The sequence below is a fragment of the Poecilia reticulata genome, linkage group LG11 (assembly GCF_000633615.1).
Source record: "Poecilia reticulata strain Guanapo linkage group LG11, Guppy_female_1.0+MT, whole genome shotgun sequence".
Lineage (NCBI taxonomy): Eukaryota > Metazoa > Chordata > Actinopteri > Cyprinodontiformes > Poeciliidae > Poecilia > Poecilia reticulata.
In genome coordinates, this window is record NC_024341.1 from 21643559 (window position 1) to 21662610 (window position 19052).

Here is a 19052-nt window from a genome sequence, read left to right on the forward strand (position 1 = left end):
AGAAATCACAAATTCAGGGCCTCTGCTTAAGCTGCTGCTCAACAACCCGAACCCAGATAAGAGGAAAATCGTGGATGAATGGATTTAGTAATTAAGCTCATTGAGTTATATTTCATAAACAGAAATACACTTGAAAAATAAGAGAAAATAGTCCTGTGGCAGTATTTTCTTTTTTATTAAAACTGACTTTATATAAGAACAGTGTAAGTATCTGATTAGACTGCAAACATTTACAGCTACATTATTTCCAATATCATGAAGAAAGAGTGTCTGTGCATGTGTCTCACAGGGATGGACAACCCTGCACCAAGGTCAGGTGAACATCAATGAGAAAATCTCAAACATTGGCATCTGCACCTCTGTAAAAATGTTTTTGCTTTCATGCACATCACCTGACACCTGTCAGAGTAATGTTATGCAAACCAAACCAACCACATCCATGAGAAAACAAAATGATTGTACCAGCTTATAATAATGTCATTGCCTACTTTTTGGTTCCAGTCACATGATTCAAGAGAAACTGCTTTTTCGTGTAAAAATACCTCTGTTTGAACGAATTCAAGACACAAAGTACAAGATTCAGATCAGAGGTCTTTTATGAGACAGACCCCAGATCAGTGTTTGTTGAGGTGCTTCTTCACCATCCACCAATTACATTTGATCACATCTATTCAAAGTATAAAAAAACAACAATCACCTTCTTGTAAAATATAGTTTTGACCTTAGCATTAGAAGTTGTTGTTAGGATTCACAGTGTTTGAAGTCATATAGATGCATTAGAAAATTTGGTTAAATAAAAAGCTGAGAGTCCTGACTTTCCCCAGCATTATGTACATTTAAAGCAAGGCTTAAAAAGAAAAAAAAACTGCATCTTATTATAAATGAAAACAGTAATTCCTTTCAACATAAACATCTGCTGCAAAAAAAGTGTTCCACATATACATTGTATTGATTTGCTTTAAAGCAACTAAATCATGTTTAAAAAAAATCATAATTCAACTTCAGCCACTTAAGGTGAGGTCTATAAACTGTTTATAGAAAATGTGTCCAGTTATTGAGTATTGAAAGTAAAGCCAATAGAGAATGATTTTACTTGCAACACCACTTCTTGGCCATTAGGAGGCGTAAAACGTCCCAGATTTTCTAAAAAGAAGCTCCTATTAAAAATAAACGTAAGTTATTGACATCTTTCGTTCAATTCACACTTTTTGATTAGACAGCTCTTAAATACATAATATTCTTCAGTTATTTTCAAAATGTGATCACATCTAAAGATATGAAAATTGCAACAATCCTTGATGTCACTTTGGATACGTCCATCTTTTTCTGTACAATATACAATAGGATAGATACCAGCGTTTGTATTAGAACTTGCAAGAGTGATTTGGCAAATACAAAATAAGGAATGGCCTCCAAGAAGACAAATAAAGGAATAAAAGAAAAAATCCTGAAGTCACTCTGAATGCTGGTTTAAATTAGGATAAGAATAAAATATTATGACTAGATTTGAATACAGGTACTCCTGGGAGAGAAAGATAGTGTTCACTAACCATCACATTAATGTTCCCACATTTACTAGTGTCAGAACACATCTGTTCAGAAATCAATGTGCAAACGAACAGGAGCATAAACAAAAAATAAACAAACGTCCGGCTTGGTCCCAGTGATTCACTACAAGGACTTGTTAGTCCTGGTACCTCAAGGAAGACAAAGAGAGGGATGGGAATGGAGGGCTTGTAAGTAATTCAGTGTTGCTCATGAACACTTTCAACTTTATTTTCATTGAATCCTGGTTTCTGTTCCACATCTAATGCCTGTGGGGGAAAAAAGGTTTGATTAAAAAGACATAAGGTAAGCTAAAGCTGACATAAAGAAAATTTTAATTTTACTTACAGTGCCTTTTCTTTCAGTGGAAGCCATGTCATTGAGTGGGATTGGATCCTCTGTAGTAATAGGTTCTTGATCAGAAGACTGAAATCTGAAAACAAAGACGAAGTGATTTCTGGTGCAGTACCAATTACCACCAGAAGATGGCGCACAATGACGCGACTGACTATCCAGAATTATGCAGAAGAAGTTCAGTGTAAGCGTAAACTGTACAAACTAGTCAGCATCACAGCGAAGCCTTTACTCAAGAAGCTGATTTCTCAATTTCTGTTTTCACAGGTGGGCTGAGTGCAGAAGTAATAGATAAGAACCATTATTAGAAGTGTCTGTAAATTCCGGACAGTGTTTTATTGGTATCGATTCTATTTTGAGATATTTCTGTGTACTACAGTTGACTGTTAACTGCTGCTAGCCGAAATGCTAACTATTGTTAGTGTAACCGTTAATTGCCGTTGCTCTAAAAGTTATCAACCGTTAGCTTCCTTGAAAAAGTTAGGCAGGTTAACGATTGCTTCCCCCTTGATTATAGGTGATAGGGTATACAAGGTATACAATATCATATATTTATTCGAGCACTGGTCCACAGCGAGTAAAAATTACTAAGCTAAGTTCATGATTGTGTATGATGATCCAGAATCAGAATTCATTTTATTATTGTTGTGCACGAACGAAAGCACCACGAAATGTAAACAGTTTGTTTTATTTTGTGCGTAATACGTAACAGAAAATGTACAAACTGTGTAATTACTAAAATAGTAGGCTACGTTGACACAGCAGGCATATGAAGTCCAAATCCTATATTCAGATTCCCGGCAGGCCCAATTCCGATCTTTTCTTCCCCCCAAAAAAATCCGATATGTGCCACTTTCAAATGCGGATACATGTCCGATTGTTTTCAAAGCGTCTGTAGTCGTATTTTATCCAGGCTGTTATGTCATTAACGTGAGTCATGCATCATAATTGTGCACCAGAAGAAGCTGACATAAACAATAGCTGAAAATTATAATTATGAAATAAGTCTGATGGACACTTCTAAGTCCATTAAGTCTCATCTACTCATACTACTTTAATCAGTAGTGTGAACAACCAAAAAAAAAAAAAAATCGAATTTGAGTATCGACACCTGCTGTGTGAACTAGCCTTTGTTTGCATAGCATAAACGCATTAGTAACTCAGTGTACGCATAAGGTGAACAGTTAAGTCAGCATCACAGCGAAGCCATTACTCAAGAAGCTGATTTTTGTTTTCACAGAATAAAGACACTTTATTGCACACTAATCAGTGCTTCTGCCGTCACATGTGTAGCATAATCTTGCCAGGAGATAAAATAAGCTTCCTACCCAAGAACTGAACCTAGACGTGACAGGCAAGTCTACGTGGAGCAAGTACTGGATGAAATCATCACAACACTATGAACTTTAGAGAAGCCAGAACTCATCAAAGTGTGCCATTATCTAAAGCGCAGTGAAACGGGTTCAAGGGGCATGAAACAGTTGAACCTGAATCTCAAAAGTCAGAAAATGCTCCTATAAAAAAACCTGAGCAAGAACACAAGCAACTTCAGCAGGTGCAAGAAGAACATCACATCCTGGAGAAGAAAATTGGACCTTTGGGGGCAAAGGTGAGCACAATGGCAGTAATTGGCGACAAAGGCAAATCCTCCTGGAACCTACAGAGTACCTATGGTCACATTAAAGAAAGACTTTAATAAATAGAGCAAGATCGGGGAATGAGGACTTAAAGACAAGCTTTATCTCGCCAGTCTCAATAACCAGATTGAGTCAGGACTCGAGATGGGATATTCTGAGAATGAAATAATTGAAACCGTCATCAAAGCTGTCAGCCCTAGCCTTCACCTCAGAGATCTGCTTGTCACTACAAAGTTGACTTATCATTGGACCTGCAGTACATACTAATGGACATCTCCCAAACCCAAAGGAGTCTGCTCAAGCCTTTCTGTCCAGAGTAAAAGAATTAAAAGAAAATCTGCTCTGCAGGTCTGAGGAAGACGACGAAGGGGAACAGTTCAGCCCAGATTTTATCCAGCATCACTAGGTTTTAAGGACAAAGGTCTAAATCCCCAGGATATCCACAGGATGTAGGCAAACGTAATAGGTGAGTACAAAATTTCTCAAACAGCTAGTAAGAACTGAGAAGTTAATTTCGTTTTTTGTCGACAGATTGCCTTCTGTGTAGAAGTTTTAGGAAGCCATTGGATTTTATATATAGAACACAAGATGTAGGTTTACAGCATTGAAAAAAAACCCCACAAAATTGCATTGCTGTATTTTACAAATACTTATTCATTAAATTGTATTCTAACAGTACTGTGTTATCATGAAGCACAACACTTTCAAATAAGATGGCTGCTATGGCCAGTCACTTGTTGGGTGGAAGCATCAAATAATATTGTTTGTTTTTAAGAGTCGAAAACTTGTTTATTACTCTGTTGTGACTCAGACGCAGAGTCTTTTTCAATTGGCATGACTGTGAGATTGTGAAGTCTTTTCTCACCCAATGTCTAATGCAGCCAGGACTGCAGCTGACAGCGTGCACTAAAGGATTTTCAGTTGCTTACAGGCACTTTTGGGTTACTAGGATGTTTGCCTTCAGAGAAACTTGTCTTACTCAAGGAAGTTGTACATAGTCAACATAACTGGGGGGGAACATCCAGCCTCTGTTTTATAAGCAAAGATTTTTACGGCCACCAGTACCTCCTTTGTTTTCAGTAATGTTTTGCAAGTGTGATTCACTCAAGACATTTGTCAGATTTAGAACTGCATGCCTTTTAGTAGGACATGCAGACAGTTATTGTTTTCTTACATCATTAAACTGAGACATATTTATACAATCTAACAAAACAGGAACATCTGAAGTTGCAGAATAGAAAAATAAAAGAATAAAATATGTGAAACTCAATACTCCTGTATGATATTCTCATGCAGGAGTACAGTCTGTGGTTGCTCTAGAGCAGTGGTTCTTAACCTTTTTTGAGATACCGAACCCCCCAGTTGCATATGCACATTCACCGAACCCCTCTTATTCCAACCCCCCCTCCCCCAAATACTTTGTGGTATTCTGATATAGTAATGTAATTAAATTAGCTGTGTAACCACCCCCACACCACTAGAGGCAGTACCAACCCCGAAAAGATGCGACTAAGGAGCAGATTTAGACTATAGAATTTGGTMAAAACTGTGAGCTTTGCTGAAGTAATTAAAGACAAAAGTTCAAATCCATGCTGAGAGTGGAGCTCCTTCAATCAGTGCTCTTCCGCAGCACTGATTGGCAAAGCAATGTAACGTGATCCTCTGCAGCAAGTGATGGCAAAGGGGGGCGTGTCATCACGACTTTACACAAGCATGTCTTTACCTCTGCGGCAGAGGCTCCGCCGAACCCCTGAGACCGACTCATCGAACCCCTGGGGTTCGATCGAACCCAGGTTAAGAACCATTGCTCTAGAAGGATTGTTAAAACTTTGCTCCATTAAGGTAATTAACTCAACAACCCTCAAAACTCAACCATGCTTATTGGCGTCATGGTTTTTCCCATCATGTTACAATTTTTTTGCATAATACCCTCTACTTTTCTGGTATCACATCTTCGCCTTCATAGATAGCACAATAGTAATTTTTGAGTTACTGATGCTTGACGGAGCAGTTGATGCTGCTTCATCATGCTGCTCGGTTGAATACTCACTTTAAGTTGAACCTTAAGGAGCTTGCTGAATGTTTATATTTCAAAACAGAACGGCATAAAGGGCATTTTGCATTCCACATAAGACTCTGTATGGACCATTCATATTCAGGAATGGCCCGCCATCTTTATTCCTGTATCAACTGGCTCTCTTAAGGATGACCAGTGGGTGACCTCTGCTGGATGGTGGCTAACCTTACTTACTAGACTCACCTTTCCTGAAAAGATCCCTCCTCTCTCACTCTCTGTGCTCCTCTGTCCTGACTCCTACAGGTCTATAGGGTTGGTGAAGTTATTCTTATGAGTGAATTATCATTATTGTTATTATCCACTCATGACAATCACACGTGAATGAGCTCACTCCTGTTCCACTGTGCAAGCATCCATGTGTGAAGTGGGGAAAAATATCAGATGCTCCATAAGAAAGTCCACCCAAAGATAATAGATGATAAAAGAATGCACACTTCACTCTATAAACAACAGGACCTTCATGGTGCATTTCTGACTAAGTAGTTGGCTAAGCAGCAGCATTCTTTTAGCGCTGGAATGTAACTTTCTCTCATATGAAGTATGTAGCCAGTTCTTATTTGTCAAACAGGGAGCAGTTGGTTGGTTCATTAATTATATTTATGTAATGACTTTATGTTGTTAGCTGTGGGTTGAAGCTAACTTTTCTTATTACCAGCAGTGATGCTTAACACTTTCTTGAAAAACTTTAAAACATCCATTCCTCACTGAATCATGACCTGCCTGACACGGCTGGAAACAAGCCCAAAGCAGAAGGCCAGATCAAGAGTTAATTGAAGGTCTCAAAGCAGACGTGTAGGAGATAAAAAAATTATACACTCCTGATCTACATTTTAAGACCAGTTGACAAATGGAAATAATTAACATTTTGCACCGTTGGATCTTAATGCTGCAGTATGCAACTTAAAAAAGTTTTTACATATTTGTCAAAGCTTTCACTATTTTGTGACAGTATGGTATGAAGGGAAAAATTAGGGAAAAAAATAAAATAAAATAAATCTCCTCTGCCTTCTCCCAATGCTAACTAGGAACAGCCAATCAGAGCCAGGAGGCGGGTCTTGGCACCAGTCATTCCCTCACTACCTCTTTGTTTTCTGCCAATCTACAGCTTCGATGATGGCAGATAAACAGTTTTTCTGTAACTAAGTTCTTTCTCCGCCATTAGCACATCAAGTAGTGTGTACTGACAGCGCTAAAACCATGACTGACAGTGCTAAAACCTTTCTCCTGACTCTGATTGGTAGTTTCCTGAATCTGGTATTCCACTGCTTATGAACACCCTGGAAACTGATGGTAGAGTCTCCAGTTATACACTCAGCATAACAACTAAAATTCTGACCTTCTGTTTTTGACCCCTCAAAACAATTAAGGGACTTTTGTTGATTCAACTGGCATCAATCAAAGGTGTGGTATTTAGGTATTTTATTAACAAAAAACCTTACTATGAGGACCTGGACGGCTGGACCAACTGTATTTTGGTATTAATAAATGGAATTTATGAATTCAACTCACCGACTCTTCTTCAACCTCATACATCAAGAATCTAGCTGGAGAAAGGATAATTCTCTGAACACAATCAGATTCTCTATTATGATGGATGTTGTGAACTCAAGACTTAATGCTGAAAAAGAACCAAAGGCTATTTATTTATATTTACGCAACCAGGATAATGTAGCTTTTTATTTTTTAGATTTCTAAATTATGTCTCTCTTGAATTGTGTAGAATATATATCACACTATACATGGAAAAACTTTAAAAATAATTATAGTATATTTTATTACATCAGAAATACCTGGCATTTTTACAGGGCGTTTGTACATTTCAGAGCTAGTGTAACTGGATTTGAATTGGACCAGTTTGTGAAGTCCGCTGACGTGAGATTTGTTGAGAATTACTTGCTCTTTATAATTAAACCGAGATGAAAGGCTCCATCTAACCTCTGGGGGGTGCTGCTGTCGTGGTGTCTGCTGGGTGTTTCACTTCCACCTTCTCCTTCACTCATTGAGGTATCCTGAGAGTGAGACAGAGTGTGTATTGTGGGAGTGAGAGATAGAAAAGTTGGAGTTGTAGGAGTGTTGACAGCACTGCCGCTGTGGGGTAAGCTCTGCAGGAGGAGGTCAGGTCGACCAGACTGAATGCCTGGGTGGGAGAAGAGGATAAACTTGTATTACTGGATTATGAAAGCACCACTTCACATGCCAACACATGTTTTCAGCTATCAGCAAAACTTTGTTTCCCACAGTACAACTGAAGCAGCTGCGCTCTTATTTCTCTTACCGATGACTCCCTCGGTGTCCTCCTTAGTGTCAGTGCTGACTTGATGTTGGAGTGAAGGTTGCTGGTAGCTGGCTTGAGTCAATAGATAGAGCCCAGAGCCAGCAGGTTTCTTCGCAGGACCGTTAGCACGACGCTTTTTAACTGGGGAGGCTTTTACTACATGCAAGATAGTAAAGAGCAAATTAGGAGCTCAAGTTGTAAAATTGGGATATGGATATATATTTTTACAGTGATTTAACATAAACTTTACCTGGCACCTTCTTGAAAACCACATTGCTCATGAACTTTTGAAATCTCTCCGCATAAAAACTTGGTCTGTGTACCGATACAGTGTCCTGAGTGGGGAGAAAAGGTTTATGTTCAAACCTGTGTTTTCATCCACAACAAACCGACAAAGAACTTGAAACTACTCACCCCATCATGAACCAAGGATTTAAAGGAATGTTCTAGTTTCTTTACTAATCTGCAAAAAACAAAACAAACACAGATCCAAGGCCTGTTACTTAAGCGACAAGACAAAACACATTTAATTTAATTCAACATTCAATTCATTTTAAAAACACTTTACGTCAAAGGAAAATTAAATGTCATAACTCATATCTTCCAGGTATCTTCAAACAGTCATTGTGAACAGTGATGCCATGAACAGGAAGCACCTTCAATAGCAGTCAGTCTTGTAATGAATATGAAGAGGCCTCTGACTGAAGAGACTGGTCATCTATGGCAGTCTCATAATAGCCATTACAATGCAAACAGCTCAAATCTGGGCAGCAGAGAAAATGTTCCACATCGACACCAACAGTAGGCAGCCACTGCTAATCCACATCATTTGCTTTTGCCGATTTGATCGCTGTCTGGCCGTTTGGTTAGGAAGCCTGGCAGAGACATACTGGATTTGTGGATATGATCCTTGTCTATTCCATGAATCCATGAATTCTCCTTTTGAACTCCTCTGCTTTGGCGTCACAGTTCAGGTATTATCAGAGCTTTTGAGATGCTAATCAGGTGCTCCCAGTTGTAAAACTGTGGCAATAGTTATGCTTCATAGCAGCAGTCTGAGAGGAAAAGTAATTCCAGCTGCACAGTGTCCAGAACCAGAGGGAACAATTGTCCAAACATCCAAAGCCTCAACCACAAAATTATGAACAAAGTTTACAAAAATAACAAATCAGAGCTACACCAACATGCTGCCACCACCACGATTCTAGAAGCGGCAGATTCTAGAATCGTGTAGATTCAACCAAAACAATTCACACAAAATATACAGCAAAAATCAATCATATCAGTTTCATAGATTTTCAATTTCACACCAACACGCTGCCCTTCCACTCAGCTCACCATAAACTTTGCAAATATAACTACACCATTTCATAATGATGACCTTAAGTATTGGCTCTCTTTGGTACTCAAAAAAAATTTGAGTATGACAAGAGAGAACTGTCAAAATTGTGAAAATAATTGGCAACAGGGTGAAATGAACAGAACCAAACAAAACCTTTTATTTACTAAATGAAGCTCAGGGATGTCTGAGAGCTTTTGTGCACAGCTTCATTCATGCTAAGTGAACCCAGTTTAACACAACACATAGGTTTCCGTTTCATCTAAGCTGTTCACAGGGTCTGCACAAAAGTTTTTTTTTTTAGTTAAGCCCAATCCAAAGTTTTAAGTTTCTGTAAACTTATAATATTTGTGTGTGTGAGTTTCGAGTCTTGCTGCTAAAAAACAAATGATCTAGGAGCGTTTTGTTGAACTGATCTGTGTATGTATTGCTTTTTCCATGAAGGCTGTGTTTTGGTTTTCATTTACTAAACAAAGACACAAACATGCACACTCACCTATAGGACTGCAGAATGTCAATAATACCAATGTACACCAGCAGCCTCTCGCCCTTCGAGTTTCGTGCAGGGATCCCCCCGGTCCTGAAAAATGAAACACAATTAGTACACTGTTTTATTCTCAATCAAGTTTATGTACTGTACCTTCTTCAATGCTTTCAATGGAGCATTTGAATTGTTTTGGGGGTTTTTTCAGCATGGAATGTCTACACCAGACATGGGTTAAAAAAAAAAATCATACATAAAAGCTCAAATATGTACATAAATTTTCTCTCACATCTGGTTAAATGTCACCTTACAAGGTGAAGAGAAACTAAACAGTTTTTGTAGTCATCTGCAAGTTTCTGGCATTACTCTTGTTGGATGAATATGTGATCTCTGTCTGGACCTTGTGTCAGTTTATGGAGACATGAAACTGGCTTAACTGCAGACGTTTCCAATTTGTACCTTGGTGGTTTCCAAGGTTTTCTGAACACCATAAACCAGTTTTCATTCCTTATAGGGTGACATAGACATAGGTAGGTATTCTAACAGGACAATGAACCTAAACACATATCAAAAATAGTCTTGAAATGGTTAAAGCAGGGTAATAGTGAACTTTTGGAATAGGGGTGGGCATTTATCGTATCAGTTATGAAATATTTCTTCTCATAAGAATTTTAACTTATCATTGCCACGATAAATTCCAATTAATGGGTTTGTGGGCCTATGATTGCTGTACTACAGCTACATAATAATCTAAAGAAATAGTTTACAATGGTACACTAGTACCACAAAATACTGTCATAAAGTTGCAGGTCCATATCGCCCACCCTTATAGATTTAATAGCCAGATTTGTACTGAGAAACCATGTCATTTAAATGAACTTAAGTACTTTGAAACTACCGATAGGACGGTATGAATTTAGCACTATATGTAATTTGTGACATGTGAATTAGATTACATCTATATTAAATGTATATGTTTGCTTGAAATTATTGTTTTTAATATTAAATTATGCGGTTTATAATAATTGAAACCTGGAAAAATTGAAATATAGCATTTTAAAGCCCCAAATTAATACCACATTCATGTCCATAAGTGAATGTAACCTTCTGACCAGAACTCAAGACCTTCTCATTTTCACTCACTGGTCCACTGGCTCCACTCCTCCCGTTTCAGTCTGGATGGCCTCAATAGCTGTGCTGTACAGGGACTTCTGGACTTGCGGCCTCATGGCTCCTTCTGCTGCTGCTTCTGTATTTTGCTCTCGACAGGCCTGATCTAAATTATGAATTCCCACTAGCAGACTGTAGTCCATTATCTTGAAACTTTGCAACAGCTGAAACCAAGTCGAACAAACCAAGTCATGAAAAACACCCACATTAAACTAATAGTAGACTATTTATATATTCTTACCAGACAGTCTCTCTGAATAGTTTTACAAACAGCATTGTGCGTGTCTGCCTCCAGGAATAAACCGTCACTCATGTCCTGCATAAAATCCAGGTCCTTGAATGTGGGAACAGCCTTTTCCCTCTCTTTGGGATTGGCTCGTCGCTTATGAGTGGAGCCTTTCAGATCAAATTTGACGTGCATCCGTACCGAACTGGGCAGCAGATTGTTCATTACTACAATGCGGATGTTTTTACCGGCTGCTTGGACGCAGTACAGCCCATAAAACTTTGGTAATAATGTCCTCTTGTTCTGGTTCAAGTTCTACAGAAGAAGAGAAATCACAGAAGAAGGCCATTAAAAATTTACTTCCAAACATACATAATTATTTTAGTTATTAATCTATTGATTAATCAGATAAATAAAACATTGGCACATACTGCAGGTTTTTCATTAAACCATTTTTATACAAGATTAGAAATGCATTTAAAAAATGAAAATAATTCAAATCATTTTTTAAAATGAGAAAATATAAATTTTATTGCAAAGATGCAATAACATAGGCATTCCTTTCGTATACGCCTGATCATTTATAGCAAAGGATGAATCTGCAGATAAGAATACTTGTAACAACCCCCGGTGCTTGACTTAGCATCAATAATGTATGGCTGATCTATATTTTTGGATTACCGATTAATAATTGGATAGCAAAAGGTGTTTAGTTGTTTTTTTTTTTGGTTTGTAGAGAAAAAAAAGCTAACCCTTTGCCACAATCCTTTGATTAAGGAGTTTAGAACATATTCACAGACAAAGGTAAATTCTTAACTGCAAATGTTTTTTGTACAATTTTGGCTTAATTGTTGCCCTTAGTATGTTGTTCTTTCAGCAGTTGTCATTTTTGAGTTTGCATACCCCAGTTAACAATTTTTCAATTACTAAATTTGTTGACAATTATTTCAATAATCAAAAGAACCCTATTAATTGTTTCAGCCCTAATTGTAAGTTAGTCTGAGTTCTCCTGATGGCCATCTGAACAATTGTACAACCTAAAGACACCCTTAGTAAAGAAAAATACTCTCCTTTGTTTTGTGTGTCAGGACACAATCTTTACTGTAAGATATAAGATTATTTTTAAATCATCCTTGATTGTAGAAAATCAGAAATATGTTGAAACATCCTCCTGATAACAGTGTGAACCATATAAGATTTTTCCACCTGTATAGAATCTCTTGGTTACTTCACTAAGATCATTGCTGTAGTCTTTCCATCTTGGCATTGTGTTAAACACCTAATTGCTCCAGAACAGCAAACTGACCAAAATCCTGCCTCCTTAGAAGCAGACACAGATGAAGATCATCAAGTAAGCTAATTATTGCTCTCTTAAATTATATGGAAGCAAAGTAGGGTGTACTTAGTTTTTCTACACAAAGTTATTTCTCTTGTCAATCTCTTTAGAGTAAAATAATTGTAGAATATGGGCATGTTTACAACAGAGGTTTTGATTTGGTCCACTAGGTATTTTATTATTAGAAAAATCACGTGAAGCCAGTATTAAATGGTAAATGGTCAGTCAGTGTTATCACTAAATATTGCAATGACACATTATTTGCATTGTGGTTCTATTCCTTGAAGCCAACAATATAAGCATAGACTTTGATCTTATCAGATAACTGAAAGGAAAATCAACAGTATTTTTTAATCATCTCATGTTTCCTGTTACAAATATGTCAGGAGAAAATTATCACTACAAAGAGAAGTATACTGCAACACATCTTGTGTCTTAAACTACGCTATTTCTCAATCCTATCCTCTGTATTTATGACTCAGCCGATTCAAAGGAATGTAGTACTTCAACCTCAATTCGACAGAACCCTGGTAATTACCTTCTGATGCAAATAAGGCATTTATGAGTTGGGAAAAATTCAACACATGCAAGACCGTCTACCCTGAGACCCAGCTTGAGAAAAGTGTGCATTGAATCAGATCTTACCATAAAGTATCCCGGAAGCAGTTTTTGAAGAAACTCTGCCTCTTTGTGCTGCACTGTCTTAACAATGAATTCATCGTCACTCGAGAGGTAGAACAGAGATCCGCTGGCCCCGGAACTCGACAACTCGATCAAAGGCTCGTTACACAGAGAATACTGTAAATAAATCAGAGTAAAGTATGACAATAAGAACTGAAAAAGAACACTAACTCTAAAAATAGTAACACCAACTCTAAAATTAGTAACGCTAATAGGTGGAAAAAGCCCCGCCTCTCTCGTGCCAAAACTCCATTGCTCTCTGGTTACCCATTATCCTCATTCTTTTCATTATTCAGTAATCCTGAATAATGTGGACAGACATACCATGTAGTCATCAGGCCGGATGCCAAACATCTCTCTGAAGTAACGAAAGGCGATTGGAGCGTATGTTTTGAACCTGAAGTCTCCGTAGTGATGACCCGGTGTCAGGTTACTGCCTTCGCTGCCAGAAAATGACAAAACCGGGACATTAATTTTCTCAACACAGACAACAAATAAAAAGAAATTGATCCGCATGAGACAACAAACTCCTTGCTAAATAATTCTCCAAACTCACCAGGGAAAGAAGATGCTTTCCACGACTTCAAAGTCTTGCAGCAGCACATCTCTCTCAGGTTTCTGGTTCAAGCTGCCCACCGTGTGTGTGATGCCCAACTGTATGGCCGCTTTAAGAGTGGAAGATGTTGTCTGGATAGAAGGAAATACTTGCATGTTTCAATGTACGATAAAAGACTAGATGTTACCGATGGTTTATGAATGTAAGCTATAAATTTATACACATTTGAAATTGTGAAACGTTGAAATCATACCATTGATAGAAGAATACATCTCAGGAACGACCTTATTACAGTGGCAATAATCAGCTTAATAATAATGACTAATAATAAAAGCCACATTTAAATAAAACTTGATAAGATAGAAACATATTTAATTTTAAACTCCAGCACTGTTAAAGTATTGATACTCCTTGAACTTTTCCACTGTTACAGTACAGCCACAAACTTCACAGTATTTTTGATTGTTTATGTTGACAGGCAAACACTAAGTAGTGCATAAATGTGAAGTGGGAGCATGGTTTTCTAAATATCACCAAGTTAGATTTTAAAAAGCGTTAACAGGCATTTGTACTCAGCCTCGGTTACCCCTAAAATAAAATCCACAGCAGCAAAGTGGCTGCAGAAGTCGCCATATTAGTAAATAGTTATTAATCTTATTTATGAAGGCCTCACAGGTTTGTTGGAGAACATAAGTGAACACAGCAGACAGACCAGGAAGTAGTTTAAAGCAGAACTGGGTTATAAATCAATATCTAAAGCGTTGAAATTCTCAGACTGTTTAAAGCATAGCCAAAGATTTAAAGAGTGTGACAAAACCACAATACTGCCAAAGGCAACGCACCTGAACTGACAAGGCTGGCATTAAGAGCATTAATTAGAAGCAGCCACGCAGGTGTTCAGTCAGGTGCGAACTCAGGTGTTTACAGATACATTATGCTGGGCTAAATACAGCTTCCATTAATTAGCACCATGCAGTTTTCAGTGGCATTTGCTGTTGTTAGATATGCATATTCATTGTTGTGTTATCTAGCTTCTCGTTTTTCTTTCTCTCTTTCCGCCGGCGTAGAAACAGATTCCAGATATGTTTGAATGTATCCTATGTATTCTCTACATCCTTCTTCCTCTCTTATTTTTTTTTAGCTTTCGGTCTTTCTCCACCACCTGTTCTACTTTCTCTTTATTCTCTTGTTCGTCGCGACTGACACAATCACGGAGCAAGTTCTAAAAAAGTGAGAGTTTTTTCTAAATGTACATCAAGCGAAGCATCAGAGCAAAAGTCACATTGCTCCATTTGTGAGAGTAAAAGTGTCTGGCCTCTTTTTGGCACTCAGACATCAATTCTGCTTGTTAAACTGTCAGATAGGACATGATTTAAAAACAAGCGTGCCAAGATAAGATTGGAAGAACTGGAGATCCACCGTTCATGTGGATGAATCTACAAGCTGCTATCCTCCTCACAAACCTGAAAGGTGGCAAGAAAAAATTGACCCTTTTTAACATTTTCATCAGTAAAACCTTTTTGAAACGATGCATCATGATCCCTCCACTTCACAATTATATACTACTTTTCGTTGGTCTGAAGGGGTGAATACTTTTGCAAGGGATTATAAGATTATATGTCACAAGCACTAGCTGAAATCCAGACACTAAGAAGTTCTGCTGGCTCTTAAAGAGCTACTATCTATAATGGCACCTTTTTGTAGACGGTCTCCCCCGTGGGATCAACTCCCCGATGGCCGATGGTTTTTTTCAGGGCCTGAGACGTGCCAATGCTCGGACCCTGTCAGTCCAAACACAAGACAGCTGAAAGTCAGGCAGGGCAAAGAAATCTTGAGTCTGAAGCAATAAGCACCATTTTTATGTTTCATACAGGAAGGAGAAGATGGGATGTCAGCAAAATGTTGCTAAACTCCATACTGTCGAGGTAATTTGTGTCTATGTGTCCCAACTGATAGTTTCCAGCTAATGTGTTGCGGCTCACCTCTGAAGCAACATTTTTTCGGTTCCCAGTCGAGTCTGCAGGCAGAAGAGGGAAGAAACACATGTTACGTAAAAATCGTTTAAAAAAAAAAAATGGGGACAATTAGGTAACCAAGCAAAGGCAGTTTCTTAACTGGACGTAATTATTTTGTGCAACACAGCTTCAACTGTCATTCCTTACAATAAAAAGCAGACATTGCAGCTGGGCTCCAACACAAACATGCAGACCAACCTCATTCGTTACCTTTGAGAGAAGACAGTGCCCTCCAAAACTGACCCGTCAGGTCTTTGAGTGCAGTGGAAGGAATTAAACCAGTATTAAAAAAACCAATTCAAACTGTGCCAATGAGGAACAAAGAAACATTTTCTAGAAACTGAAACACAGACAGGTGTCTCCAGCACAGGTAGTTCTCTTTTCAAATGTTTTTTTTTTTAAGTAAATAATAATTGGATTATTATTAATTCTGAAATCTGCAGTTTTTAAAAATAATTTGTTGTGTTTTGGGCTTTTTGAGCTCGGACTGCAGTCGGAAGTAACATGTTTCCCATGTGATTAGGTGTGACCCATTTAGATTGGATCTGACACGTTTCTGGCTCAGCGACTCTTTTTAAATCTGCCTTTGTTACTTTTGTTTTGGCTACCTGTTATTTTGTTTTTTTAAGCCTTTTGTGACTCTTACCTTGAAATGTGCTATATAAATAAAGTTTTACTTAGTATTGGTCAGTAAATACAATGAAAACACTGTTTGATTAGATATGATTTACTGGGGAATTTTCTTCTTTTTTCCTCCTCCAGTGTTTAATTTCCCTACATAGATTCATGGGTTTCCTTTCAGCATTTTTATATCATTGACTCCAATTCAGAATTATTTTTTTAACATAGTAACATCTCAGTTTGATTTCTGTTTTTAAGTTGTTTTCATTGCTTTGTGTTGAAGCCCTTACAAAATATCCCGTTTCATTGTTTCCCTTGCAGGAAACAATGAAACTTTCCATTTACCAAATATTTACTTTTTTGACAGATTTCAAAACCACTTGACATAAAAAATAGACGATCAAAATAACTAAAGTTGGTAACTTTTTCACAGCTCTGGGCTTGGGTAATACTAGTCCTACAAGATTCAAATTTGCAATTTAGTTTTGGGGGGAAAATATCAACCCTTTGTGTTTGTGTTGTGTTTTTCTTACTGGCAGTTAAGAGATTAAAATTTCAGAAAAAAAAAGTTGAATATTTACAATCAAAAATAAATTAAAAATAAACTCTAGGGCATTTTTGTTATTTTAGTATTTTATTTAGAGACAATTTTTCCCACTAAAGTTCAACTATACATATATCAGACTGGAAAATGTATTTTAATAAAAATAAATAACTTCTTTTTCACTTACTGAATTAAAGAACAAAAAAACATGAATATTTGATATGCAAACTGACAACTTAAGAGAGAAAAAAAAGAAAGAAGTTAGAGAATGTGCAATTAATACTTTCATGGCATGCATTTTTGTGTCCAAAGGGACGCAGTACGGGCTGCACAATAAGGACCTAAAAGTTAATCCTGATATTTTGTTTTATGTAATTTGCAAACGGTAGAAGAGATGATAACAAATATCTAAAACTCAATGCTGTCTTTTTGGGCTGGAAAGGCAGTTGCATTAAGTGTTGCAGTTTCTTACTAACAGCACACAATAAAAGATCAAATCTCAAATATTAAAAAAAGCGAAGACCAAAGATTTGACAGAGATAATTTTAACATAGGCCAGGGCTACTCTTTGAAACAGATGAGTCTAAAACTAGATATTTCTACACCAGAACAGAGGATGTTTGGTGTAAACACAATGCAGCATTCCAGGAAAAGAACTTTACCCCAGCTCTGAGGCACAGAGCTGAACGAGTCAGAATGTAGAAATAGTTTGTTGCAGAAAAATAAAAAAAATAAATGGGGAGACCTAGGCAGAAACAAGAGACCCATTGTTTAATGTTTTTGGGATGCTCTGAGATACTTGAAATAGGTTGTATATGCAAGAAACCCCTGGAATACCTGATATCTGAAAGAAAGGCATGGGACAAACCTTCCTAAGATTCAGATTGAGGTCAGAGATATGTTGATAGCTAAAAGAACCATGTCTCTTTAAGTTATTTCAGCCAGAGGGAGTAAGATAAGGGGGAGGAGGGAGCACTGACTTCTCAGATGATGAAAATATTTACCCTAGACAAACTTTAAGAGTTACGTATAATCAAATCATGTACTTGTAACTTTTGGCTTAAATTACGCAATAAAAATAAAAGAATATATGTGAAAATCAGCCCTGAACTTACTGGAAGAGTGGCCCTGAAGACCTGGAGGCTCCTCAGATGCTGTGGCCATTCAGACAGAAAACCAGACTTGGTTCAAATGAAACTCGGGTCTGGATCTGGGCAGACAAGCAGAACCTCATCAATAACAAGATAATCCTGTTAAAACTGGACTAAAAACTAGCCACGTTGACTAACTCTGGGTATGTGGAATCTTAACATAGGATGGGCAAAACTTTCTGTAACTACAATAACACATAATTTTTGTTTAAACTGTGCCTACAAGTGTAAAAAAAAATAAGAGCGTGAACGATAAAAGCAGAACATATTGTAGGTTACTGTGAGTGCTAACTGGATCACTGGGTGGCGACGTCTACAGACGAGGCTAACCGCTAACACCACTTTAACCAACAGCGCTAAAGCTATGAATAACAAAAAGAAGTAAAGTCTTAATGGTCAACTTACCCGAGAATCTGGTGACGGCGTTCTACGGCCTTCCACAAAAAGAATAAACCGCCCTCTAAAAGTTAGGATTCCCACAAAACACGTAAACAAGGAAGCAATGCGGATGCGGCAGTTTCTGTGAGTGGCTCAAATCGAGCGCACACCGCGCTTCCGGTAATTCCTGGTACTTTCACAATAAAAGACCCACTCATCCTGTACTGTCTTGCCAAGTTTTTCAGCAACTTGATGTAAAATTAGCTGGAAGTGTTTTTTTGTTTTATATCATTGCTGATGAACAATAATAGTTGTTTGATTGTGAAATATAGTTAATGAAGGTTAATTACACTTCTCAGTGTGGTGTATTTTGGCATTACAATAGTTATGTAAACAGTAAAATAAAAGCATAAATTTACAAATGCAGAATTTCACAAAATAATTTATTCATAAAGAACATTATTTATTTTAGAAGCACATTGAAGGAAAAAACAAACACTTATTCTGGGCAAATTACATCATAACAGTTATGAAAATATGAGCTAAACAGCTGGCATCAGCAAACATGACGTCAGACAAGCAAGTTTCAACAGATTTTGATGTCGACATTTCTGTCTTCAGTTTGCACTGCACTTGAAATGGGCTCCACCTTACATGTTTGCA

The 19052-nt window shown here is 37.5% G+C and overlaps 2 protein-coding genes across 3 annotated transcripts in view; one reads left to right on the forward strand and one right to left on the reverse strand.

Moving 5' to 3' along the window:
* Positions 1 to 156: 156 nt before the first annotated feature.
* LOC103472720 (phosphatidylinositol 4-phosphate 5-kinase type-1 alpha-like) lies at positions 157 to 18546 on the reverse strand. Of its 2 annotated transcripts, XM_008422536.1 has the most exons (17): positions 18417 to 18546; positions 17976 to 18070; positions 15906 to 15947; positions 15663 to 15697; positions 15375 to 15461; positions 13681 to 13811; positions 13449 to 13566; positions 13089 to 13241; positions 11123 to 11422; positions 10855 to 11045; positions 9724 to 9807; positions 8303 to 8351; positions 8139 to 8223; positions 7889 to 8044; positions 7549 to 7750; positions 1894 to 1978; positions 157 to 1814 (listed from the first exon to the last, which is right to left on the reverse strand). In XM_008422536.1, the coding sequence occupies exons 2-17, from the start codon at positions 18022 to 18024 to the stop codon at positions 1746 to 1748; spliced, it is 1836 nt and encodes a 611-aa protein (XP_008420758.1). In that variant the 5' UTR covers positions 18025 to 18070; positions 18417 to 18546; the 3' UTR covers positions 157 to 1745. The 2 variants fall into 2 exon arrangements, with proteins under 2 accessions (XP_008420758.1, XP_008420759.1); XM_008422537.1 differs by lacking the exon at positions 15906 to 15947.
* The window catches only part of LOC103472719 (uncharacterized), a 29382-nt gene continuing 12345 nt past the window's right edge, over positions 2016 to 19052 (forward strand). The window contains exons 1-2 of the mRNA XM_008422534.2: positions 2016 to 2166; positions 3140 to 4002. The gene's annotated coding sequence lies outside the window, so the exon portion shown is untranslated. The remainder of the gene's footprint in view (positions 2167 to 3139; positions 4003 to 19052) is intronic.